The following is a 26,268-nucleotide window of genomic DNA, read 5'->3' on the forward strand; positions in this document are numbered from 1 at the left end:
ATCTGTGATATACATAATGTAGTAACTAGGTGGACTAATGTTCTTCACGTTCACGCAATTCGGAGGTAAACCGAGTTGTCGTGGGGCGAAATAATCAGACATCAACCCAGGTTATCTCTAGAAAAACCTCCTATAAGCATACTGCCTATAATTTCGCGAAATACACCCATGAAAACCGTCTTCTCCACGTATGTCGACCGTGTAGTGACCTGACAGTGTTATTTTAATACTGTCTTCACGAATCTGTTAATCTTAGGATCGAAGTTTGAAATCTGGTGGGATGTGGCTTGTTTTGTTTCGTGTTTTCATTGAGTACACAAAATGACGATTGAAGAGGGTGAACAGGCAGCTTGTTTCCATGCTTTGAGAACTCAGAAAGTGGTAGATAAAGATACAGGATCTTTACGGAAAATGTAGGAAAAGGATTAGTCATTAAATTGGAGCTAGGTATCAAAACAGAAGTAGATGGGAAGGGAGGAGTAGAAGGTATGTTTGGATTGCTATTAGCGAAAAGGGAGGAAAGGCGGTGAGAACGAAGTCGACAGATAGAAACTCTTAGCAAAAAGGTAGATGAATCTCGAAAGAAAATACTAGACGATCTAGGTGAAACAATATATTAGACATTTAAGGAAGTTAAAAGTACAATGTTTACAGTACAAGATGAGTCAGAAAATATTAGAAATGAAGAGGTAGTATGCTTGGATAAACGCATTGACACCCAAGCTGCTGAAGTAGGGTGGCTGACCAGGTTTTCCAGGATGTAGTAGGAAGAATGAGGCAGAAGTGGAGAAAGTTAAAGAGATGACTTCTGAAAATGTGAATGAGGTAGATGATTTAAAATATTAAGACCTTATAAGAGAAAGAAGTAATACTGTTGAAGTGTTGGGAAAGAATTTGCCTTGTCCGAAGAGTTGTAGGTTGGCAGGTCAGAACAATACAGTAAAGGGTATCTTGAACAGAATGATGGATATTGGTAAATGGCAACCTAACTGTTAAATGAGTGCGCGGTGTGTGTTATTTCAGGCATGTTCGAAAGAACAGGCGCCACGCGTTCATATGATTGATACGCCTAGCTGGGCAATGGATTCACTTTCTTCAGTGCGGGTGCACAAATACGTCCGACCTCCAGTGGGAATCTCAGAGTAGTGAACATGAGGTCAATAGACATGGACAGCTGATAGGCGGAACTCGGTGGGACTGTGGATCGACTCAGGCGTGCCGAGATAGTCCGCGAAGCTGTGATCTTTCTGTGTCCCGGATGTCACCGTGGTTACCGCACCTGCCTAGTAAGCAGGAGATCCCAAGTTCTAATCCAGGTCCAGTACACAATTTTACTCGTCGCCGCCGATTCCTGGTAATGTCCCACTGCAGCTGACAGCAGTGATACCCATCAATTTACATAAAATCTAAGTGTTGTGTGGAGGGTAATGGAAACTTACGTAAAGACCACGAATTGTGTACCCAGAAGGAATGCTTAAGAAGTGATCTGTTGTGACAAAGCAAACCTTAGGGGTTCACTACTCTTTAGTGAATACGCGAAGTGGCGTGCATAGGGTCCCAAGCTGTTTTAGTGCTGTTTCTTTCTTTAGTTTTCTACACTGCTTCCTACTCTTCTACAATCCTTTATATCTGTCAAAACAACTCTTCAGCTATCGAACGATCCAGAGCAAGGACTGAGCAGACGTAACTGTATGGCAAAATTCCCCGAAATGAGACAATTCGTGATGATGGTGATGAATAGCTAAATTAGTGACAGATGGAAACAACAGGGTTAGTTTGTGTGTTAATAGATTCATACAGGATATGTGGGAGTGCTGATAAATTAAACCACGAATCACAAGACTGATATATCGTAGTAGTGTGGCAGTATTTCAATAGCTAAATTTGGTTTGGGTTTGTAATTTTAGTAGAAATAACAAATTGAGTATTTTGTTGCTGTGTAGGAACAATGACTGAAAATGGTAAGTAATTAACGAATAATAAGTATGTGGAGGAGAGTAACTGAGAAGTGTGATTGTTTTGCTGCAAAGTATGAATGGGAGAGTAGTGAGTGATTTCTGAATGAAGTCATGAATTCTGGCGGACAGTGATAAGGGGAAGTTTAGACAAGTATTAAAATGGAAAAGAAGTAAATGAGAATAGTTAATGCGGATACAGTTAATTTAAGGTGTGGAATGATAGTAGGAATGTGGAATGAAGAGGAATAGAGAAAAGGGAAGAAAGAGGAGAGGTAAGGAATGTTACAAGGTGACGTTTTTAAGGTTCAAATGGCTCTGAGCACTGTGTGGCTTAACTTCTGAGGTCATCAGTCGCCTAGAACTTAGAACTAATTAAACCAAACTAACCTAAGGACATCACACCCATCCATGCCCGAGGCAGGATTCGAACCTGCGACCGTAGCGGTCGCTCGGCTCTAGACTGTAGCGCCTAGAACCGCACGGCCACTCCGGCCGGCCCGTTTTTAGGGCCTTGCCATAATGCAGAGAGAAGGAATGCTCGTATTCAGTAAAAAAAGTAGAATAAATATGAAACATGTTTTGTGCTGTCGACAAACTATGTGGAAAGCGATTATCGATCTACTGTTTTGCATCGTGTGAAACTGAAAAACAGATAGTTAAAATGAAACATGAAAAGTGTACACAGTAATAATAATAAAACGTAACATAATAATAGCCTCAGCATATAAATAAGACAGTGATTCGTAACGTTGCCGGTAAACTGATATTCGCCCTCTAACTGTGTCCAGAGGATAAGAGTTTGGTGTCGAGAGGTTAATTTTCCTTCTAAGGACAAAGAATGTGAATATGATGAATGTGATACTTAACGAATATAGCACTTGTGATCCCGATGGTGGAGGTATTTCCAATAATGGTGATTTGATTGAGGAAGGTATTCATTGATGAGCTCTTGTATATAAGATTTTGTAGAATACGGGATTCAAATATTGATTTGGTAATAGTAGAAAAGTAATCAAGCATGACAAAGTTTGATTAACCGAGGGAGATGTTTAACGAATAATTTTTGTTGTACGAAGGATCGTGTAGGTTTTTGACTTCAATTTTGATTTTGTGGCACAGGGTGACAATTATTGAACTACACAGAAGCGCCAAAGGAACTAGTATAGGCATGCATATTCAAATACAAAGATACGTAAACAGGCAGAATACGGCGCTGCGGTCGGAAAAACCTATTAAAGCCAAGTGTCTGGCGCAGTCGTCATTAGGATTTGAGTTAGTGAACGTGGTGTTATATTCGGCGCACAAGCAATGGGACACAGCGTCTCCGAGGTAGCGATGGAGTGGTGATTGTCCCGTACGACCATTTCACGAATGTACAGTGAATATTAGGAATCCGGCGAAACCTTAAATCTCCGGCATCGCCGCGGCCGAAAAAAGATCCTGCAAGAAAGGGACCAATGAAAACTAACTAGAATCGTTTAACGTCACTGAAGTGCAACTCTTCTGCAAATTGTTGCAGATTTCAGTGCTAGGCCCTCAACAAAAGTCAGCGTGCTAACCACTCAACGAAACATCGGTATTAGTGTACCCTTGATGACCGCATGACAAAGCTTTACAGCTCGCGTGGGCCCATTAACACTGACAGTGGATTGTTGATGAGAGGAAACATGTTGCCTGGTCGGACGAGTCTCTTTTCAGATTATATCGATCGGATGGACGTTAACGGGTATGGAGACAACCTCACGAATCCATGGACCCTTCATGCCAAAAATGTTCAAATGTGTGTGAAATCTTATGGGACTGCCAAGGTCATCAGTCCCTAAGCTTACACACTACTTAGCCTAAATTATCCTAAGGACACACACACACACACACACACACACACACACACACACACACACACACACACACACACACAACACACACACACAAACACACACACAAACCCGAGGGAGGACTCGAACCTCCGCCTGGACCAGCCGCACAGTCCATGATACTGCAGTGCCTTAGACAGCTCGTCTAATCCCGCGCGACCCCTTCATGTCAGCAGCGGAATGTTCAAGCCGGTAGAGGCTCTGTATTCGTGTGGGGAGTGTGCAGCTGGAGTGACATTGGACCCCTGGTACGACTACATACAACTGACAGGTCACATGCACGTAAGCATCCTGCCTGATCACCTGCGCCCGTTGATGTCCAATGTGCATGACGACGGACTTGGGCAATTCCAACAGGACAATGGGGCACCTCACACGTCCAGAATTGCTACAGAGTATAGAGTATATCTGGGATGTCTTGCAACGTCCTGTTCAAAAGCAATGACCACCACGTCCTACTCTTACGGATTTATGGACAGCCCTGCAGGATTCGCGGCGTCAGTTCCCCTGCCGAACTACTTCGGACAGTCCATGCCACGCTGAGTTGTGGAACTTCTGCGTGCGCGCGGAGGCCCTACACAATATTAGGCAGGTGTACCAGTTTCTTTTGCTCTTCAGTGTATATGAAATCGTGACTTCTGAGCGGTTTGCGTTAGGACATTCAAACTGCAGTTTCCCATGGGGCATGATGTGACTTAGTATGCGGGTGCATGGTTTGGTCTAGTGACGAAGCCCACTTTCATTTGGATGAGTTCATCAATAAGCAAAATTGACACATTTGAGGGACTCAGAATCCGCATATCACGATCGAAAACTCTCTTCACCCTCAACGGGTGACACTGTGGTGTGCAATGTCCAGTCACGAAATAATCTCTGCGAAATTCCTAGGTGACACGGTAACTACCGATAGGTACGTGAAGGTTTTGGAAGATGATGTCATCCCCAGTGACCCTGATTTCGACAAGATGTGGTTCATGCAAGACGGAGCACGACCCCATCGAAGAAGGAGAGTGATATCCTGGAGGAGCACTTTGGGGGCCGCATTCTGGCTCTGTGGTCCCAGAGGCCACTGTATTCTCCGGATCTGAACACGTGCGACTCCTTTTTGTCGGTGTATATTAGAGATAAGGTGTGCAGCAATAAATCCAAAACCATTGCTGAGCTGAAAACAGCCAGTCAGGAGGTCATCGACAGCATCGATGTTCCGATATTTCAGCTGATCATGCAGAATTTCGTTATTCATCTGCGCCACATCTTTGCCAATGGTTGGAGGGGTATCGAACATGTCATAACCTACATCTGAATATCTGTATCGACGTTTACGTGTTGAATAAAGCGTAGTTTGTAACTATTTTACCTTTTTCTCCTGTAATTCAGTAATTGTCGCTCTGTAAAAGTGCAGGTTGATGTAAGATGTGTGATGTGTGATAAGATGAGGGGATTATTATTTGATAGCTTTAGGTATTACATAGTCTAGCGGCGGACTGACAAGTAAAAATACATACCGATCACTTGGATGTGAGCCTTCTATTGACGACTGAAGTTAAGGCCAAGCTTTTCCTGAAGTACTGTGCGGCCCATCAACGTTCCAGAGACAAAGGTGTCGGAAGATCGTATGCTCCCAGATCGCTGTTAGCTTAGACTAAAAATCACACTGTATGAAGTTCCTTTTCAGATTTGGATCGCAAGTTGGGAGACAGAAGTCTTGCTTCAAGAAATGGAGAGTTCATTCCACAGTACTTCGTTGTGAACAACCAACCATAGCTCAGGGGTTGAATTAGTCTGTCTCTACAGGGTTCCATGGAAGACGAACGGTGGCAACCTCGATTTACACTGGTGCTAAGTGTTTGATGAAATGTTCTTCCCTTTGCAATCTTAATGTTTGTTTTCAAAGTACCCATTCAGCTTTTTTATGCATTTCTCGTATTTCCTGATATGCTATGTTTTTATGTCAGTTACATGAAACAAATTTTGCAATCTATATAGGTATTCAAATAAGTAAGAAACAAAGGTATTCGCTAGCTCTTCAATTTTGTTTTCTTTTCGTCTGCATATCCTGTGCCCTGTAATTTCTAAACGCGGTGTTAGACATCGCCGAGAGGAGTACTGATCCGAAATTCCCATGAATTTAGTGCATCTTACTTGCTGTGTTTCACAGAATGATACTTGCTACGTTCACAAAACGCTGTCATCTTCAAAGTGCGGAGCTTAGAGCTGACCACGGATACTGCTGCTTGGGATCCCTGCTTATGCGTTTTAGAGACATGACTGTCACATTAACTAGCGTTTTCTTATAATTTATTTCTAATATGAAATCGCCGGAAGCAAAAAAATATATTTGCTGTCATGGTAATCTCTCATCGCACGATTGATTGCCAAAGCTGTGTGGGACTGACTCGAGTAATGGACCTTTTTACATCTGCCTCTTACGAAATGTTTTGATGGATGACTGTGAAACCAGGCCCACACGGAGGATTTTCGAGGATCTCAGTTCGACCTTCGGCGATCACGCTGCCGCTGTGTGAGCGATTTATGGCTTAGCGTTCACCAGTGTTCCCACGACCTCTTATCGTGTCACACGTGGCTACATTTCTCTAGATAACTCTCTCCATAGCATTACAAACACATATGTTCCTTGCGTACAGCACCTTCACACAGTTATATTAATGTACCTCGCTGTTTGGGTACCGTAGACTGCAAAACGTCGCAGTGAGGAGATGTGTACGCGAAAGCGACGAAAAAAGTGAAAATTTAATTTTTCGATCTTCATTTACCACATCACATTGAAATGTGAATTCCTGAATATTACGTTCCAATTCCGCTCCTAAGTTTAATGAAAATACTAATTAACGAAACCGTGTACAAGGCAGGTTCCTTTGTTGTTCTGTATTTCCTCATATTGTTCCTTCCTGAGGTATTTTCTTCCAGTTTTATGAGGTCACAATGTGGGGAATATTTCCATGTTTATAGATCCAGAACTTCTACAAAAGTGGGTGCATGGAAAAACTCAAAATCCGAATGAAACTTAGAAATATCTGATAAGAAAAACATGCCCCAAGATTTTTTTTACACTACTGATGAGGTAGCAGCGTATTATGGTTGTTTAATTTTTAACTATGCTAATCATGTCAGACTACGGACTCTACAGAGGCTAGGATCTAGGATTTGATCCAGGGGCTTTCACACTGTCAATATTGAAGGAAATCTAAAACAGGAGTATTCATGCAGCTTGCATTGTTACTCACTTTGAAAATCCGGCGAACGTAAGAGTACAAGCAAAGACGACGGCTTGAGGACGAAGTGGAGAATGCATGTGATTTGCACTAGTTCACCCAGGTTAGGTAAGGCCTAATACAAACAAACGCTGTCAAATATCTGATTAAGATTTTCCGTAACTTGCATTTTGGCAACTTTTTACAGTAGAGTCTCGATAGTTCGAGTCTTTTTTTTTTTTAAGTTGCAGCGATATACTTTTTTTTTTACTGATATGATAAATAATGAAAACATCATTGCAAAAGGTAGATAGGTAGAGTACAGTTCAGTGACAAAGCAAACAATGCAATCAACACCGACGATTACCTCGCTCCCCTGTTGCGCGCACATCTGTTGTCAGTTTGGCACGAAATACCCCGACTGCTGCCGGCTGCTACCAATCAAAACTGGGGAGTTCATACGTTTGCTGTAGTTCCCAGTACCTGTACTGTACAGTGTTGTGTGTCGTTTTGTTTGTTGACTATGTGTTCCGTTGTACACCTTAAAAAGATGAGTGCTGTAACAAAAAAGAGGAAATTTGTGCCTTTGTATCTAAAATTAGAAGCACTAAGACGACTTGACAAAGGAGAAACAATAAAAAAAACTTGCTCTCGAATGTGGTGTCAGTGAAGTTACTGTTGGTGACTGGCGAAGAAACCGACTTAAATTTGAACAGTTTTCTTCAGAGAAATGCTCACACGAATCTCTCAGTCGAAGAAGAATAAAGAAGTCAGACTTCGAAAAAATAAGTGAGGCACTGTTCATGTGGTTTACCCAACAGAGACAGAAGGGTGCTCCAATTCCTGGCCCAATCTTGCAAGAAAAAGCTTTGTTTTTCAGAAACCAGCTGCAGGAAGGAGATGACAATTTCGCCGCTAGTGTGGGCTGGCTCGACAAGTGGAGGAAGAGGTATGGAGTGCGTCAACCAGACGCACGTGGAGAAAAACTCTCTGGTGACGCTCAGGCCGTTTCAAAATTTATCGTCGAGTTTAAAAAAATCATAACTGATGAAAATTTGTCTAATGAACAAATATATAATTGTGACGAAACTGGTCTAAATTTTCAAATGTTACCAGCGAGAACACTTGCTTCTTGTGAAGAAAAAAGTGCTTCTGGGCACAAAAAAGCAAAGAGCGGCTCACAGTTATGGCAGCTTCAAATGTAACTGGAAACCACAAACTAAAATTAGTTGTGATTGGGAAGTCTGCCAAGCCAAGAGCATTCAAGAATGTATCCATCTCAGCTCTTCCAGTTGTCTATACACATCAGAATAATGCCTGGATGAATAAGGAAATCTTCAAGAACTGGTTTTTTAAGTCATTTGTACCTGACTGCCAGAATTTTTTAAAAGAAGGAGGACTGCCAAGCAAAGCAATTTTGCTCATGGATAACGCGTCCTCATATCCAAGTGCAGGAGAACTGCAGTGCGACGGTATCCGCGCCTTGTTTTTCCCCCCAAACGTTACCTGTCTCATTCAGCCCATGGATGAGGGCGTTATGGAATGTCTAAAAAAAGTATCGACGGCGATTGCTACAGTCGATCCTGCATTCCGAAGACAACGAAAGCATTGTAGGAGCTTTGAAGAAAGTGACTTTGAAGGCCGTTGTGTACTGGATTAGCGAATCTTGGAGCGAAATAAGGACAGACAATTTCTAAGTCATGGAGGAAAATTCTACAGGGAAGTATGACAGACACAGAAACTGAAGATTTAGCAGACGAGGACGATCAACCATTGTGTAATTTAATCAGAAGATTGCCAGGGTTTGAAGAGGCAGAAGAGGTGGAAGTAGGCGAGTGGTTAAATTCGGACGAACAGTTGGAAGCGACAGACTCTTCTATAATTGAGATGGTTAACATTCCATCGCAGTGTGAGTGACGAGGATGACGAGGCAGGGGCCGCACCGGTGATGAGTCACACCGATGGCTACGGTCCTCTCGAGGCCGCCGTATGCTACGTGGAACAGCAGCCTGAGGCGACGCCTACTGTTCCTGAGACGGTGGCGTGACATATGGTTGCAGCTTCGCCAAACAAAAGACACTTCACTATTACTTGTCTAAATAAATAATTGTTGTTATTCTGCCAATGCAAATGCATGTAAATACTTCTATTTTAAATAAAGTACATATTTTGACCCGTATCACTTACAATATCATAATATTTCTTTTTCCCATTTAAATTTCGATAGTCCGAGTTTTCGATAGTTCGAAGTGGTTCCGGTCCCGTTCACCTCGAACTATCCAGTCTCTACTGTATACTTTTTCATCGCAAGCCACTGAAATTATAACACTTAAATTTGGCAAGCAATTAGTCAAAACCATAGTTAAACATTCTCTGGAAGGAGGTTTCATTTGCAATAGCGAGGCATTTATGTAAGAGCAGAGCCCCAAGATTTGGTGAACTTTTTTTTCACAGAAATTTGCAGAGCTGTAAATTTCTAGCCAACGAATATATCAGTATTATGTCCCACAGATATTTCTAACAACAATATATCAAACTTTGTACAAACAAACAGTAATTGCATTCTGACATTAAAAAAAAAATCCTGCTCACCTTGCTGAAAAATTTTAGTCGTTTATGATTTAAAAATTTTATAAGCAAGAAATGTATTTGTGTACCCATATAAAATCCCTTAACCAATGTACCAAATTTAGTTACTTGCCTTGAAAACTTTGGACTTTGAGAAAGCTATTTTTTTTTTTCAGGGCGTACAACTTCAACGGTCATTAGCGCCCAGACTACGTTAGGAATGCACCGCGAGGCACAAGTTTAAAACAGCAACTAAAAGGGAAAACACGATAAAAGATCGACAGGCATAGGATTAAAAAAAACAGCATAATTGAATGTCCTTAGACAGGTTGATCACTTTGATAAAACGAAGAACGCGAGCAGCTGCTCGTGGGTCATCTGCTAAAATGGCATCGAGAGTACATGGCAGGCCAAGATCAAGATGCAGTGTAGTAAAATCCGGACAGGACGTTAAAGTGTGGCAGATCCGTCAGCAAGTGCCCACATGGGCAGAACGGCGCCGGCGCTGCCGTCAGCAGATGGCGATGGCTGAACCGACAGTGTCCAATTCGTAACCGGGCCAAAACTACCTCCTCCCGCCGAGAGGGGCGTGAGGACGTCCAAGCCGCGGGAAGAGGTTTCAAGGCCCGAAGCTTGTTGTCCGTAAGTGCAGCCCAATCGGCATGCCACAGCGATAAAATGCGCCGACAAATGACCCTGCTACAATCTGATGAAGGGACACAACAAAAAGCTGTCCGAGGCTGGAGGACCGCAATCTTGGCCGCGGCATCGACAGCTTCGTTCCCCGGGATACCGACATGGCCAGGAACCCACATAAAGCTAACCGGAGAACCATCGTCCACCAGCTGCTGAAGAGAGCGTTGGATACGGTGCATGAAAGGGTGAACCGGATACGGATCACTGAGGCTCTGGATGGCGCTCAGGGAATCAGAGCAGATGACATAAGCAGAATGTCGGTGGCGGCAGATGTAAAGAACAGCCTGGTAGAGGGCAAAGAGCTTAGCTGTGAAGACCGAACAATGGCCATGGAGCCAGTATTTGAAACTTTGTGCCCCTACAATAAAAGAGCAACCGACCCCGTCCTTGGTCTTAGAGCCATCTGTATAAATGAAGGTCATATTAATGAACTTCGAACGAAGTTCGACAAAACGGGAGTGGTATACCGAACCGGGGGTAACCTCCTTTGGGAGCGAGCTGAGGTCAAGGTGAACACGAACCTGAGCCTGGAGCCAAGGTGGCATGTGGCTCTCGCCCACTCTAAGGGTTGCAGGGAGTGAAAAATCAAGGTGTTGAAAGAGGCGACGAAAGCGAACTCCAGGGGGAGCAGGGCAGGGACATACAACCCGTATTGACGATCGAGGGAGTCGTCAAAAAAGGAAAGATAAGACGGGTGGTCGGGCAGTGACAGTAGCCGACAGGCATACCGACAAAGCAGTATATCGCGCCGGTAGGGCAGTGGCAATTCACCGGCTTCAGCATGAAGACTCTCGACGGGACTAGTATAAAACGCTCCGATCGCAAGACGTAAGCCCCGATGTTGTATGGAGTTGAGGCGGCGTAAGATAGACGGCCGTGCAGAGGAGTATACGAAGCTCCCATAATCCAGCTTTGAGCGGACGATCGTCCGATATAGGCGAAGTAGGACGGTTCGATCCTCTCCCCACCACATACCACTGAGAACACGGAGCACATTTAGTGAACGGGTACAACGGGCAGCCAAATAAGACACATGTGGAGACGAGCTAAGTTTCCTGTCAAATGTAAGACCTAAAAATTTTGTTGTCTCCACGAGTGGGAGAGCAACGGGACCGAGTCGTAAGGACGGTGGGAGAAACTCTTTGTAGCGCCAGAAGTTAATACAGACCGTCTTCTCGGCAGAAAAACGGAAGCCATTGGCGACACTCCAGGAGTAAAGATGGTCAAGAGAACGCTGAAGACAGCGCTCCAGGAAACATGTACGCTGCGCGCTGCAATAGATGGTAAAATCGTCCACGAAAAGGGAGCCTGATAGGCAATCCATTATTGGATTGATCGCTATGGCGAAGAGAGCGACGCACAAAACTGAGCCCTGTGGCACCCCATTCTCCTGGCGAAAGGTGTCCGACAGGACAGAACCCACACGTACCATGAACTGTCGATCCATTAAAAAGGAACGAATAAAAAGTGGGAGGCGACCACGAAGGCCCCATGTATGCATGGTGCGGAGAATGCCCGCCCTCCAACAGCTGTCGTAAGCCTTCTCCAAATCAAAGAACACAGCCGCGGTCGGGCGCTTCCGCAAGAAGTTATTCATAATGAAGGTCGACAAGGTAACCAGATAGTCAACAGCAGAGCGGCGCCTACGAAATCCACATTGTATATTGGTAAGTAGGCGCCGAGATTCGAGCAGCCAAACCAAACGAGAGTTAATCATTCACTCCATCACCTTACACACACAGCTGGTAAGCGAGATGGGTCGATAACTGGAAGGCAAGTGCTTGTCCTTCCCCGGCTTAGGAATCAGTACAACAATAGACTCGCGCCAGCATGCGGGAACATGTCCCTCAATCCAGATGCGATTATAAGTACGAAGAAGGAAACCTTTACCCGCCGGAGAAAGGTTCTTCAGCATCTGAATATGAATAGAATCAGGCCCTGGAGCGGAGGACCGTGACCGGACAAGTGCATTTTCGAGTTCCCGCATGGTGAAAGGGGCAATATAGCTTTCACGATTCGAGGAGCGGAAGTTAGGTGACCTAGCCTCCTCTGCCTGTTTGCGGGGGAGGAGGGCAGGGTGGTAATGAGCGGAGCTCGAAACCTCTGTGAAAAACCGGCCGAAGGCATTGGAGATATCATCAGGGGCCACAAGGACGTCATTCGCGACCGTCAAGCCAGAAACTGTTGAGTGGACCTTAGTGCCAGATAGACGGCGCAGGCTACCCCAGATAACAGAAGAAGGAGTAGAACTGTTGAAGGCGCTTGTGAAAGCAGCCCAGCTGTCTTTCTTGCTTTCTTTAATAATACGACGGCACTGCGCACGTAATCATTTATAAGTGATACAATTCGCCACTGTAGGGTGGCGTTTAAAGGTGCGTAAAGCACGTCGACGAGCACGTAAAGCGTCTCTACAGGCTGCGGTCCACCAGGGGACCGGTACGTGACGTGGAGAAGAAGTAGGGTGAGGGATGGAATATTCAGCAGCAGTGAGAATGACTTCCGTGAGGTGTGCGACCTGACTATCGCAGCTTGTGAAGGTTTGATCCTGAAAGGTCGCCCCGGAAGAGAAGAGCCCCCAGTCTGCTTTGGAGATGTTCCAACTAGCTGAGCACGGAGAGGGGGTATGATGCAAGAGGTGGTTGACACACGGGAAGTGGTCGCTCGAATATGTATCGGAAAGGGCATACCACTCAAATCGACGTGCAAGTTGGGTAGTACATATAGAGAGGTCTAAATGTGAGTAGGTGTGAGATGTGTCCGAAAGAAAAGTAGGGGCGCCAGTATTGAGGCAGACAAGATTGAGCTGGTTGAAAAGGTCTGCTAACAGGGAGCCCCTCGGGCAGGATGCTGGAGAGCCCCAAAGGGGATGGTGGGCATTGAAGTCTCCAGTTAACAAAAATGGTGCAGGTAGCTGAGCAATAAGTTGAATCATGTCTGCCCTGGTAACGGCAGACGACGATGGAGTGTAAATGGTACAAATAGAAAATGTAAAAGTGGGGAGAGTAATTCTGACGGCAACTGCCTGCAGGCCGGTGTGCAATGTGATGGGATTGTAGTAAATATCATCCTGGACCAGCAACATAACCCCTCCATGAGCCGGAATACCTGCCACAGGGGGTAGGTCAAAACGCACAGAGGTGTAGTGTGCCAAGGCAGTTTGATCGCATGGGCGGAGCTTCGTCTCCTGGAGGGCTACGACGAGCGGACGGTGCAAGCGGAGCAGCAACTTCAAGTCCTCTCGGTTGGAGCGAATGCTGCGAATATCCCAGTGAATAAGTGCCATCGTGAGAAGAAAAGGAAGATGAAAGAAGGGGTCACCTCGAAGGCCGCTGAGGGCCTGGCTTCGAGCGAGCACTGCCGCCACTATCAGTAGGCGGACAGTCATCGTCCATTGGGTCTATAGGTTCATCGGCCATCTTGGAAGATGGCCGGGAGGGGGAGCTTCCTCCGCCGGTTAACGGCCAGATGTTCGGCTACCAGCGGTGCGGCCAGGCGAAACAGATGACGGCCTGGGGCGGCAACCGCTGGGTGGCGCAGGAGAAGAAATGCGCCGTGGCGGAGAAGGAGAACTGTGCTTCCTATGAGCCTTCTTGGAAGGACGTTTGGTGGAAGTACCGGTCGAAGGCTGGGAGGTCGAAGTACATAGGAAGTCTGCACGGGACGGTTCCTTCTTGAAGGCCCGTGCATCTGACTTCTGGGTCTTCGTCTTGGCAGAAGCTGATGATGGTGCTTGTGTCTGAGGGGTGACGGGAGGAAGAGGAGACGTCGACCGGGCGATCTTAGCACTGGCCGAACGGACGACCGTGGTGCTGAAGGTCAGATCGCATGTCTGGGTTGCCACCTCCCTGGTAGTCCGAGGAGAGGCGAGGACAGTACTGTATTTCCCCGCTGGGAGCAGCGTGGGCTTCCTACTAGCCAATAGCTTGCGAGCAGCCGAGGTGGACACTTTCTCTTTGACCCGAATTTCTTGGATACAGCGTTCTTCCTTATAGACAGGACAGTCGCGGGAGGATGCGGCATGGTCACCCTGACAGTTCACACAATGAGGAGACGGAGGTGGACAGTCACCTTCATGGGCATCCCTGCCACAAGTGACACATTTAGCCGCATTGGAACGAGACTGTCGAGTGTGATTGAAACGCTGACACTGGTAGCAGCGCGTAGGTGTCGGGACATAGGGGCGAACAGAAATAACCTCGTAGCTCGCCTTGATGCGCGATGGCAGCTTAACACTATCGAAGGTCAAGAAAAGTGTCCGGGTCGGTACAAGGTCATTGTTGACCTTTTTCATGACCCTATCGACAGCCGTCACCCCTGCTCAGCGAGGAATGATTGAATCTCCTCATCAGTCAATCCGTCGAGGGAGCTAGTATAGACCACACCACAAGACGAATTCAAAGTTCGGTGAGCCTCCACCCGGACAGGGAACGTGTACAGGAGTGTGGCCCGAAGCAGTTTTTGCGCCTGAAAGGCGCTCTCAGTTTCTAGTAATAAGGTACTGTTACGCAACCTGGTACAAGATTTGACAGATCCGGCTATGGCATCTACACCCTTCTGGATAACAAAAGGGTTGACAGAGGAAAAATCCTTTCTGTCCTCAGATCGAGAAACGACGAGGAACTGTGGGGCAGGCGGTAGTACTTTTGTCACTGGTGGCTGGTCACGTTTCCGTTTTTGGGCAGAAGTCGAGACAGATGGAGTGAAATCCATTGCGGAGGAATCCCCCATGATTGCCAGCGTCTCCGACGGCGCGCTCCTTCCTTGTGGGGACACTCTCAGAGGGCACTCCCGCCTTAGGTGAATGTTTACACCTCAGGTCACACCTCCCGAGAAAGAGACGGAGGGACCAATCGGCATGGTCAGAAGGTATCGGCTCAGGCAATCACCCTTCCCCGGGCCTGGCCTTTACCAGGGGGTACGCGCGTGCCTTACATGTCTACCCAGGGCGGGGAATTACGCGTTACCCCGTCACCGGCTACGCGTGCGAACGCGTGGGTCGGCCTTCAGGCACGCACAGGGAGGAAGGAAGAAGAGGAAAAAGAAGAGAGAGGGTGAGAGAGAGAGGACAGACTGTCTCAAACGCCGAGGCGGAGACCAGAGAAGGCAAGGAGAAGAAGGTAATGAGAAGGCAAGGAGAAGAAGGCAATGAGAAGAAGGCAATGAGAAGGCAAGGAGAAGAAGGCAAGGAGAAGAAGGCAATGAGAAGGCAAGGAGAAGAAGGCAATGAGAAGGCAAGGAGAAGAAGGCAATGAGAAGGCAAGGAGAAGAAGGCAATGAGAAGGCAAGGAGAAGAAGGCAATGAGAAGGCAAGGAGAAGAAGGCAATGAGAAGGCAAGGAGAAGAAGGCAATGAGAAGGCAAGGAGAAGAAGGCAATGAGAAGGCAAGGAGAAGAAGGCAATGAGAAGGCAAGGAGAAGAAGGCAATGAGAAGGCAAGGAGAAGAAGGCAATGAGAAGGCAAGGAGAAGAAGACAAGGGAAAGAGTAAGGAAGACAGTGAGATGGAGAAGAGCAAAGAAAGGAACCAACCAAAGGAAGGAAGAAACGAGAAGTGAAAAAGCAAAATGACCGCAAATAGAGGTCGTGGAACTGTCCGTCTCCGGACGCAGGCGCTAACTACCCCCTTGAGGGGGAGGGACTCCTTTTAGTCGCCTCTTACGACAGGCAGGAATACCTCGGGCCTATTCTTACCCCGGACCCGCAGGGGTTGAGAAAGCTATGATGTAATTCAACTTCGTATACGTCCATTCTTAACTTCAGAACCCTGTAATCTTTAATGTGATTCTTAGGTAATGCACACTGAGATTTTCAATTTTGGGGGCTTTGACGAATGATAACCGGCTGTGAAACTAAACGTGATCACTTACTTTCTATCTTCAGAATAACATTCTTATTAAAAACACTTACATTGCGTCTAATACAGTCTGGGTAACTTCTTCCGGTTGTAGTTTAGTTTTGGGTCCATAGCGGTTATTTCACGACACGATTTTAAAACTGTGGTTTCCTTGATAGTGGGCTTAAAAAACGTTCTCTTGTACTGCATTGTGCTGTGCTGTGCTCTTTTTTTTGGCTGAGTTTAACTTTGATGCGGACGAGATAGTGATTCTTGTCGACATTTGTACTTCTGCGCGTTAGAACGTCGTGAACTATTTTCAGAGAACAGTGTGTGATAGCGACATGAGGGATCTGATAATTAACTGCGCGGGATTAGCCGAGCGGTCTCAGGCGCTGCAGTCATGGACTGTGCGGCTGGTCCCGGCGGAGGTTCGAGTCCTTCCTCGGGCATGGGTGTGTGTGTTTGTCCTTAGGACAATTTACGGTAAGTAGTGTGTAAGCTTAGGGGCTGATGACCTTAGCAGTTAAGTCTCATAAGATTTCACACACATTTGAACTTTTTTTTTGGATCTGATTAGTAGGCAGCTGGATGGGTTACCGCAGGTCTATTATTTCTGAGAATGTTTCCTTGAGGTCGACGTGATTTTCAAATTATTTCATTGACACAACGCAATGAACCTGGCCCTATTCCTGTTACTTAATTTATACCCTTATATTGGGAACCTGCTAACAGTTTTTTTGGTACACTATCTCCGCCAAGTAGTGCCAAGACATAGCCCTGTAGGATTTTTGTGTTGCATCCATGACAATACAATACCATTTTATACGGATCTTTTTCTAGAAAGTTTTGGCTACTTGTGATTTATTTACTACAATGATACATTTAATCTGTTGCGTGCAGTATTTTGTATCCATATAGTTCCATTAAATATTATTGCCGGCCGTTGTGGGCGAGCGGTTCTAGGCGCTTCTGGAACCGCGGGACCGCTACGGTCGCAGGTTCGAATTCTGCCACGGGCATGGATGTGTGTGATGTCCTTAGGTTAGTTAGGTTTAAGTAGTTCTAAGTTCTAGGGGACTGATGAACTTTGATGTTAAGTCCCATAGTGCTCAGAGCCATTTGAACCATTTTTTTAATATTATTTTCGAAGTGTCAGTTCTGTGAATGGCAAATGATTTCGGTATGGCTGTGTTCGATGTCCCCGTTAATGCTATCTGGTAAGGTTCCCATATCGCTCAGCATACTGTAGCTGAGGACGGACAAGAGGGGTGTAGACAAGCTCTTTGGTAGACTTATTGCACCTTCAAGCTGTTCTTCCAACCATCGCAATGTCTGCTGTTTGTCTTCATTATTTTATATGTGATGGTTGTGATTTCAGTTGCTCGTAATTGCATACGTAGGTATTTACGTGAAACTTCTAGTCTTAAATTTACGTTATTTATTGGTTAACCGAAATTTAATGTAATTTTTAGTATTGAGTCAAACTTTATATCTTTAAGGTTCAATTGCCGCTTCTCTCACTATAGAGGTATCTTTTCTACTTCAGTTTTTAATTCGATTTCATTTTCAGATGAAGTTGATAGGCGGTAAAAAAACCGCAATCAACTGAAAACAGTAGAATTTGGCTGGTCAGGTTGTCTCACAAATCGCATATATAAATTAAGAATAGCAGAAGGCCTACAGCCTTTCGCCGGGAAACGTCAGATGGAACTTCGGTTTCACTATGACTTCCCATTAGTCACTATGACCTATGACCTTTCTGACAGGAAATCACGAATCCAGTCGCACAAAGGCGACGATACTCTATCCCGTGCAATTTCATTACAGCTCTTCCCGTGCACCACTAGGGAGCGGGACAGCAAAAGTGAAGCACACTGGAAGGTTGCGCACGGCCCATAGACATAGGCCAATTTTGGCTGCAGGGAAGAGAGAGAGAGAGAGAGAGAGAGAGAGAGCCTTAGACGGCAGAGGATGTCGTTATAATGTTAACGTTTGTCAGATGACCAGCGGCGGCATTTAATTGTGGAGTGCGGCAAGATTTATACGACTCTTAATTCCTGTATTTTCTCGAAGGTTTCTTTATTGCAATGGTGAAACATTCTTAATTGTTTGGTTGCATCAGAAATATGAAAAAGGACGTAGTATTTTGATCCACCGGTAAAATTCTAAAATTACATGTAATAACTAATTGACTGCAAAACTTTTAACGTTAAGCAATGTTTTCCAATATATTAAAATGCATCCTACCTTAAAATTGTTTCGGTGCCTGTGGAAGATTAAGCAAAAAATCGTAGAAGAAACTTAAATGGTGTAAAAACAGGGATTGTGGATAGAAGTAGATGTCATTTTATGCAGAATCATGATAAAATGTTTCACATGTACTAGCGAGGAATCGTCAGGCGACTTAATGCGTTTTGCCATACTCACTGAGAAGCTACAAAAGCAATCCTGCCGGTCGAACATCCATAACTGTACATTATAATAACGATTGAAAATACCGCTTGAGTTGTAAAGGTAATTTTATTTATTTTTCAGTGCTTCGAGCACGACCCGTTTCGGGATACCACATGCCATCATCAGGTGTGATAATTTTGTGCTTTGATCCCGAGCGCCGTGATGGAGAGTATATGAAGCGGCGTAGCACCATTGAGTGCAGAGCAATCACGCCTGTTGGAGGATGTGTAACAGCCCGAAACCGGTCGTTGTCTAAGTGCTGAAATATAAATAAAAAGTGCTTGAAACTGGAGCGGTATTTTCAGTCTTCTCTGAAATGTCCAGAATGAGATTTTCACTCTGCAGTGGAGTGTGCGCTGATATGAAACTTCCTGGCAGATTAAAACTGTGTGCCGGACCGAGACTCGAACTCGGGTCCTTTGCCTTAGGCACACAGTTTTAATGTGCCAGGAAGTTTCATATCAGCGCACACTCCGCTGCAGAGTGAAAATCTCATTCTGGAAACATCCCCCAGGCTGTGGCTAAGCCATGTCCCCGCAATATCCTCTCTTTCAGGAGTGCTGGTTCTGCAAGGTTCGCAGGAGAGCTTCTGTAAAGTTTAGAAGGTAGGAGACGAGATTCTGGCAGAAGTAAAGCTGTGAGGACGGGGCGTGAGTCGTGCTTGGGTAGCTCAGTTGGTAGACCACATGCCCGCGTAAGGCAAAGGTCCCGAGTTCGAGTCTAGGTCCGGCACACAGTTTTAATCTGCCAGGAAGTTTCTCTGAAATGCGATTCTGTCGTTTGTAAAAAATAACGAACTATCAACAATATGTTTCAAACCGTTTATTGCCTTTGCAGGTGGCCAAATATAAAAAGGAAACCCATCACGTTAACGCTGAAAATTTCTGAGAAATTTGACAAATTGCATTGCCGTGTGTGTAGTAGTGTTGCAAGAAGTTGTTCAATTATTGTAATAATTGAATCCTGTCAGCTATAATGAGGAAAACTGAACCGACTGCTCGTATTCACCTATGGCGAAGCTTTTCTCCCTTTTTCACGTGACATGTTGCTTCGAGCCTAAACACGACAGAGTGGGAGGCGGGGGTGGTTGAGCGCGGCCTTTACAGAACGTCCCAGGAGCAATGGTCGGTATCCACGGATGACAGGGACGATCATTACAAGCGAAAAGAAGTCTGCTAAACATGGGCTCTAAAATATATACTTTAAGAGCATTCACCACTTGTTCATCCTCGATACAGTGATAGACATCTCTTCTACTGAACGAGTTGTCTTAGTTCTGCAGGTATGCATTTTAGGGCCCACGGTTACGAGACTTTATTGCTCTGGATGTACGTCAAGATATGTCCTCGAATACCGGTCATTCCTGTTGGAACACCCGTGTACGTAGTCTGGGGAGCGGACTCACCGCGGCTGTGCACAGGTGTCTGCGGAGGTCCACGGCCGGCAGAGGCCCGCCGCCGCGCCGCCGCCGCCGCCGCCGCTGGGTGGGGTCTGCTGTCGCGGCCATGTCTGCTGGCGGACTGAGCGCCGCGGAGCAGCGCCGCCGCAGATATGAGGCGCCGCTGGGGCCCCAGGGTCCTCCGCGTCCGCCCACGCACAGTGGCCGCCAGCAGCTCGCTGCTAGCCGCTACCCGACACCTGCTCCGCCGCCGCCGCCTAACGAGAACTCCCCGGGCCCCCTCTGCCAGCCAGCCAGCCAGCCCGCACGCGTACTTGTTCGTTAGGGGTTAAGGGACTGAGCAGCCAAGTCATCGGCCCCTCGTTCAACAGTCGCAGGAGTGGAAGTCAGTGTACAGGCAGGGTCCGACGACGTTGTACCACAACGTCTGTAGCATACATGTATTGGATTTGCTACTGAAGTTGTAGATAAATGTAAGATAGACAATCGTTGACTACTACCTTTGTTTCATAACACGATCAACAAAATAATGCGCTTACATTCCCTGGATAGAAATTAATGCAATGGCGCTCATTGCATTGTTAGTTCTTTGTCCAACCTCCGTTCTTCCTAATTACCTCAAAAATTCTCTGTTTTGTTATAGTTTGTAGTTCTTTGAGTGAAATTATCGCCCATTCGTTTTGCATCTCTCTTTTCAGCTCGCATACGGCCTCACATTGCCTTCCTTTGCGATACACACACCTTTAAAGTATACCACAAATGTTTTCCACTGGGTTCAGATTCGTGCTAATGCAGGTCAGGGCAAGATGTCAATAGCTTCGTCTTCAAATCACATTTTGGTTCTATCATAACCATACGCAGATGCATCATATTAATGAAATATTAGACTTTCGTCCCCTGAGTCCTCTTTCGTATGGTTCTAGGGTTGTTGTTGTTGTTGTCTTCAGTCCTGAGACTGGTTTGATGCAGCTCTCCATGCTACTCTGTCCTGTGCAAGCTGCTTCATCTCCCAGTACCTACTGCAACCTATATCCTTCTGAACCTGCTTAGTGTATTCATCTCTTGGTCTCCCTCTACGATTTTTACCCTCCACGCTCCCCTCCAGTACTAAATTGGTGATCGCTTGCTGCCGCAGAACATGTCCTACCAACCGGTCCGCTCTTCTTGTCAAGTTGTGCCACAAACTTCTCTTCTCCCCAATCCTATTCAATACCTCATCAGTTACGTGATCTACCCACATAATCTTCGGCATTCTTCTGTAGCACCACATTTCGAAAGCTTCTATTCTCTTCTTGTCCGAACTATTTATCTTCCATATTTCACTTCCATACATGGCTACACTCCATACAAATATTTTCAGAAACGACTTCCTGACACTTAAATCGATATTCGATGTTAACAAATTTCTCTTCTTCAGAAACGCTTTCCTTGCCATTGCCAGTCTACACTTTATATCCTCCCTACTTCGACCATCATCAGTTATTTTGCTCCCCAAATAGCAAAATTCCTTTACTACTTTAAGTGTCATTTCCTAATTTAATACCCTCAGCATCACCCGACTTAATTCGACTACATTCTATTATCCTCGTCTTGGTTTTGTTGATGTTCATCTTATATCCTCCTTTCAAGACACTGTCCATTCCATTCAACTGCTCTTCCAAGTCCTTTGCTGTCTGACAGAATTACAATGTCATCGGCGAACCTCATCGTTTTTATTTCTTCTCCATGGATTTTAATACCTATTCCTAATGTTTCTTTTGTTTCCTTTACTGCTTGCTCAATATACAGATTGAATAACATCGGGGAGAGGCTACAACCCTGTCTCACTCCCTTCCCAACCACTGGTTCCCTATCATGCCCCTCGACTCTTATAACTGCCATCTGGTTTCTGTACAAATTGTAAATAGCCTTCCGCTCCCTGTATTTTACCCTGCCACCTTTAGAATTTGAAGGAGAGTATTCCAGTCAAGATTGTCAAAAGCTTTCTCTAAGTCTACAAATGCTAGAAATGTAGGTTTGCCTTTCCTTAATCAATTTTCTAAGATAAGTCGTAGGTTTGCCTTTCCTTAATCTTTCTTCTAAGATAAGTCGTAGGGTCAGTATTGCCTCACGTGTTCCAACATTTCTGCGGAATCCAAACTGATCTTCGCCGAGGTCGGCTTCTACCAGTTTTTCCATTCGCCTGTAAATAATTCGCGTTAGTATGTAGTTGTAGGGTAGTGGTTTCCAACCTGGGGGTAATTACCCCCTGAGGGGTGAAAACAAAAGAAGTTCATTGTGTTACGGTTACGAAACTAAACTGTTTTTTTAAAGATGATTATTATTATTACTACTGTTATCATCCGTATTACGTAAGACTAATACTGATTATGAAGTTGCCAGCCCTTATCTTTTCTTCAAACACGAGCATTAACCCGGACACTTTGACTGAGCTTAAGGCTTATGAAATGAATGTATGAACATAATCTACTCACATAGGCCACTTTTTACACAAACTTTTTACGTTGTGCCATGCATCTACGACAGTAAAACTGTGACGCATACATCACATATGCTTTAATATCTCATCAAAACGCCTTCTCTGAGTGTTCCCAAAATGGACCAAAAATGGCTCCTTTGTTCATTTGGCAACTGATAAACCATCTAATTGAGGAACGTTAGCAGTTACTACATAACGCTTACTAAATTGCTGCAACGGTTATCAGCAGCAGTAGCAGTAGTAGTAGTAGTAGTAGTAGTAGTAAGAAGAAGACAAAGCTTTGGCAGCCAATTTGTGCCAGTTCAGAAGCAGGGCGTCCAGCTATGAAGTAATTTACAAACAGTAAGTGCAGCTCACGTATTTTTATTCGGTTGCTTTTAAACGGTGGTGTAGAGTATGTGTGAAGCAAGATTCTATAGGATGAAGAGTGGTGCAGAGGAAGCATAGTTAGTAAAATGTGTCTACCTTCAGTGTGGATAGATTTCTTCCCTAGAAATGAGTACAGGTAACAATCACAATGCACTGCAAGTGTTCATCATTCTATAACAAAAGGTTGTTAGAACTCAGCATCATCATCAGTTCATGATATAATTAAAGACCTACAGGAACTATCTTTCGCCGTTCTAAAATTTAGTTAGTGATGTAGTTGACTTTAGTAGTGGGGGAACTAGGTAGTATCTCATTGCACTCAGGTGTAAAGGCCTGAGAAAGGTTGGGAACACTGTTCAAGGGTCTCGGTGCACATATACTTCATTCTAGTGTTCCCCCAAACAAAACGTGATTTACCTTTAGCTCAGAAGACTGCCCAAATCATAACACTTCCACCACCAGAATTTTTCCTCAGTCTTACCTGCTGCTGTGTTCTCAGATCATGTCAATAGTATCCATCCTGCCCCTCTAAATTGAAATACTGCTGATCTAAAGATCACATTAGTCCACTCTCAAGTCCATGACGAATGTTTTTCAGCGATCTCCGGTCGAGCCTGTCTATGTTCGGGTGTTAGTGCGGGTTTATAAGTCGTTTCTTCAAGGTAAGATGTTAGTCGTGTGAAAAAAATTTCTCGTACACGTCTGGCAGTTACTGGCAGCTGTAAATCAGCAAAAAGTTGAAAATAACGGTTGTAGCCCTTAATTTGCGCAAAAATAACCTTTTCTAAACATCACAATTTTCTGCCTTGTCCCTTCTCTCCAGTCATGCGCCCAACCTAACGAAATCATCGATCACTGTATTCTAATTGATCGTGTTGGCAATTTTACGATTACAGCGTCTCGTTTCCTTCTACTTACCAGTTTTTGACTTTCGTCACATGATAACTATTTTTCCATCTGGCAGTCTCTCAATGGTCGTGTTTGTATACAAGATCCACTCTCACCAATCGTATGTGTTTTCTATCTTCAGCAAAGATATACGCACACACTATCACCCCACAGAACCGACTGTCTTTATACCGAGTTCCACCCTGTACCACTTGAATCGATGTCTTGGTATAGACTGTACTCCTGACACCAAATGCAATATCGTTTGACGGCATGTGTCATTATACCGGATTTCATACTATTGCACATACATTGTGCACACCTGTTCCAACCGATAATGGTAATTTTCCTGCGAAAATACATGCCTTTATACTGACTTACTGTAGCGCAGCTGGTCTTAAGTTTTTTTACGTCAGTCAAAAATTTGATCTAATTCTGAACGTATGTGATAGTGGTCAAATCTATGCGTAGAAAGTAATAATGAAGCTAGAGCTGAGAAATAATTTAGAGGCGCAGAAGTATGTGAGTCCAGCCAGTATGTGTTTAGTGTATATGAAATCTAAGGTCAGTGTGATTTGTGCCCATTCATTTCATTTGCTATGTTCCGTGGGATGGCACTTCCTACGTTCGAAGAACTCTGACTGCCATCTTTAACCTGTATAGCCTAGAACCCACCACAGATACCGTGAGGCAGCAGACTGTTTAAGGCCTTTCTCCTCTCGTTTTACGCTATTCGAGTACGGAATTTTCATACTAGACACTTTTAGGTCCATTTTGTCATTTTACCACCTGTATTGCGCGCTGACTACATTTGTGGCTAGGGGTAGTGTGTAGCGATGTAGGTATCCCATCCCTCTGAATTTCATTATTGTAACAGTTTTTTTCCATTAAACCAATCTGGTCTTGACCATGTCGATGGTGGGCGAAAACTGGAGGAACTTTCGCACGTTCTGGAAGAGCTGCCGGTCACTTGGAATGCAGGGCCTCTCTCTCGTGGGCCGCATGGAGAGCTGGACGAGCGTTTGCAGGGATTACCCTCCTGGCTCAGCTTCTGCGGACAATGAGCGGCGGATCAGAAGACTGGTGTCCTTAGTAGAAGAACGGGAAACCACTGGTGAAGAAGAAACCTCTGTTTTATTAGTAAACTTCGAGTGGAGTCCTTAGCTATTACTTCCCGTTATCCTGCTGTGTGTGCTTCGCAGACACGTTTCCTCAAGCAAAATAGTCTCAGATTTCCAAACCTTGACCTTCCCAAAGGAACTGTGTGAGAAATCGAAATATATTTTCAGCATGTTGCAATTTTGTCATATGATGACATGGCTGGAGACCGTGGCTGTTATTTGAGGACGAATGTTGATGGTGTTGGGACAGCAACCAGCCACAAATTTACTTTCATTTCCTCTATTCAAAGGGTAGCGTTACCGGTTTCGAATCGTAATGATTCATCTTCAGACGGTTTACATGCTTTCCTTACAACATGTGGTGCGTTTTTTTTTTTTTACAGATTGTCCGAAAATATAAATAATACGTAATTATAAACACGCCACTCAGATTGTTGTTACAGATTTTTCATCGGATGTGACTTACGTGAAATGTCGGTTTGGAGTGTTTGTTTTCATAAAGTTCGTCCAACAGATGTGAATACATTCCTACTGCATTCTTATCGTTGCAGGGACCGATGACGGTCGCAGTCTCGTCCCTTCAATCCCACAAACCAACCAATCTTATCGTTGCACACGTTGCACTGATTGTAAATTCGTGGCTGGTTGCTGTCCCAACACTGTCAACATTATTTTCAGCATTTCCGACAAACAGGTCTGGACGTGGGACCGGGGCAACACTCGTCTCCCGTTTCCTTATACACTCATGTCATTGGTGGAAACATTTTTACTTTGTGGTTGGAGCTAGGGAACGCACTTCCAGATCTCTGACTGGAGGAGCATTTAGGCCCTTTGTGGGACTGGCTGGGAAGACTGTGTGCCGTGCCTTTCCGAGGACTCACGGGTGGCTAAGAAAATTCACAGAGGCTTTCGTTTTCGAATTCGTATGGGTATTCTGATTCGAACTTCTACAAGGTTAAGTTACTCTGGACTCCGCGCTCGTACGTGTTTACGACCGACTCTCTGCCGTGTCTTCCATGTTTCATTTTGATCTTCCGTTCGTGCGCGGCGTGTAGTGAGGAGGCTATTGAGACCCGCTACTCGCAGCCACATCGCACAGGCTCAGCCCAGCGACAGTTAACAGCGAGCACGGTCCGGCTCACCCAGACTTGTCGCGGACCACCTCAATGGCAGCCACGGCAAGATCGCATTTGCAATGCATACTCCCTGTGTCGGAAATCGCGATATATTGAGGGAAGAGTAGTTCTTTCCAGGTTTCTTGTTTTTTTTTCCTACCTGGGTCTACGCACTTGACGCACTAGTATGCAAAATTCCTGCGATCTACTTCTTGCGTCAAAGGGGACAATTCCCGCAACCACTCATGTTTTGTTTCGCTGTCGACTTATCTCATTGGAGCTCACAGGTCTAGTGATGTTT

The 26,268-nt window shown here is 45.1% G+C and overlaps 1 protein-coding gene across 1 annotated transcript in view; it reads right to left on the bottom strand.

The window, feature by feature from the left end:
* Window positions 1–20,103, bottom strand: part of LOC124798316 (venom dipeptidyl peptidase 4-like) — a 318,770-nt gene extending 298,667 nt beyond the window's left edge. Inside the window, exon 1 of the mRNA XM_047261654.1 lies at window positions 20,002–20,103. Within this exon, the coding sequence (XP_047117610.1) occupies window positions 20,002–20,103 (102 nt within the window). The remainder of the gene's footprint in view (window positions 1–20,001) is intronic.
* Window positions 20,104–26,268: the final 6,165 nt, after the last annotated feature.

The sequence above is a fragment of the Schistocerca piceifrons genome, chromosome 5 (genome assembly GCF_021461385.2).
Source record: "Schistocerca piceifrons isolate TAMUIC-IGC-003096 chromosome 5, iqSchPice1.1, whole genome shotgun sequence".
NCBI classification, from domain to species: Eukaryota; Metazoa; Arthropoda; class Insecta; order Orthoptera; family Acrididae; genus Schistocerca; species Schistocerca piceifrons.